The 755-nt window shown below is 25.8% G+C and overlaps 1 protein-coding gene across 1 annotated transcript in view; it reads left to right on the top strand.

The window, feature by feature from the left end:
• LOC107633853 overlaps nucleotides 1–755 on the top strand; it is a 4,307-nt gene extending 3,552 nt beyond the window's left edge. Inside the window, exon 2 of the mRNA XM_021117623.1 lies at nucleotides 567–755. Within this exon, the coding sequence (XP_020973282.1) occupies nucleotides 567–740 (174 nt within the window). The 3' untranslated portion in view covers nucleotides 741–755. The remainder of the gene's footprint in view (nucleotides 1–566) is intronic.

The raw sequence follows: 755 nt of genomic DNA, 5'->3' as shown, positions 1-755 counted from the left end.
AGTAAATTTAACACAATAGAAACAGTTTTCATCCAGTCTGTTTAATTAAACTAGCTTTTTATCACTTAGTTAAAAACTTAACCAGATTTAATTATATATATTAAATTTTAATTATTAAAAAATATCATTAAAAAAAAACGTTTTATGGATCTTTATGGAAGCATCCCCTTTATATTTTATATTATGATATACTTTTCTGTCTTAAAAAAATTAAAAGTAGTGTGTGTGCATATGCCTATATCGTCGTATCATATTCGGTGTTCCCCTTAGCCACCGTGCTTCATATATTCAGCACGATAAGGAGTAAGGTGAAATATGAAAGTTCATTAGCTTTATAATCCAAATTGAATGAGAAGATATCAAAAAGTAGTTACAAAATGTCAATCTCTAAATACATTAAATTAATTCATCTCTTTCATTTTTTCTCTTTTCTTTTTTTTTTAATAGTTTTTAATAGATATTGACATATTGTCATTCCCATTAAAAAACATTCTTGCATAATTGTATGGTATATATTAATTTTTATTTATTTCAATGCAATTGATTGGTTCTGCGATATTTTGCAGTGGTATGCTATTAGTCAAAGCATAGATGGGAATAAAAATGCAGAGGAAATACTAGAAAAACTTAATATTAAAGGTGATGTTCAAGAATTTGATGTGCAAATGGCGAGGGTTGAACTTCTCATATTACAGGTACATCTATTAAAAGTTGGTATAAAAGACACTATTATTTTTTAAAAAAAAAATTGTCCT

Source organism: Arachis ipaensis, chromosome B03, assembly GCF_000816755.2.
Source record: "Arachis ipaensis cultivar K30076 chromosome B03, Araip1.1, whole genome shotgun sequence".
Classification (NCBI taxonomy): Eukaryota; Viridiplantae; Streptophyta; class Magnoliopsida; order Fabales; family Fabaceae; genus Arachis; species Arachis ipaensis.
Note: the sequence above shows the minus strand (reverse complement) of the source record. Positions and strands in the feature narration are given on the sequence as shown.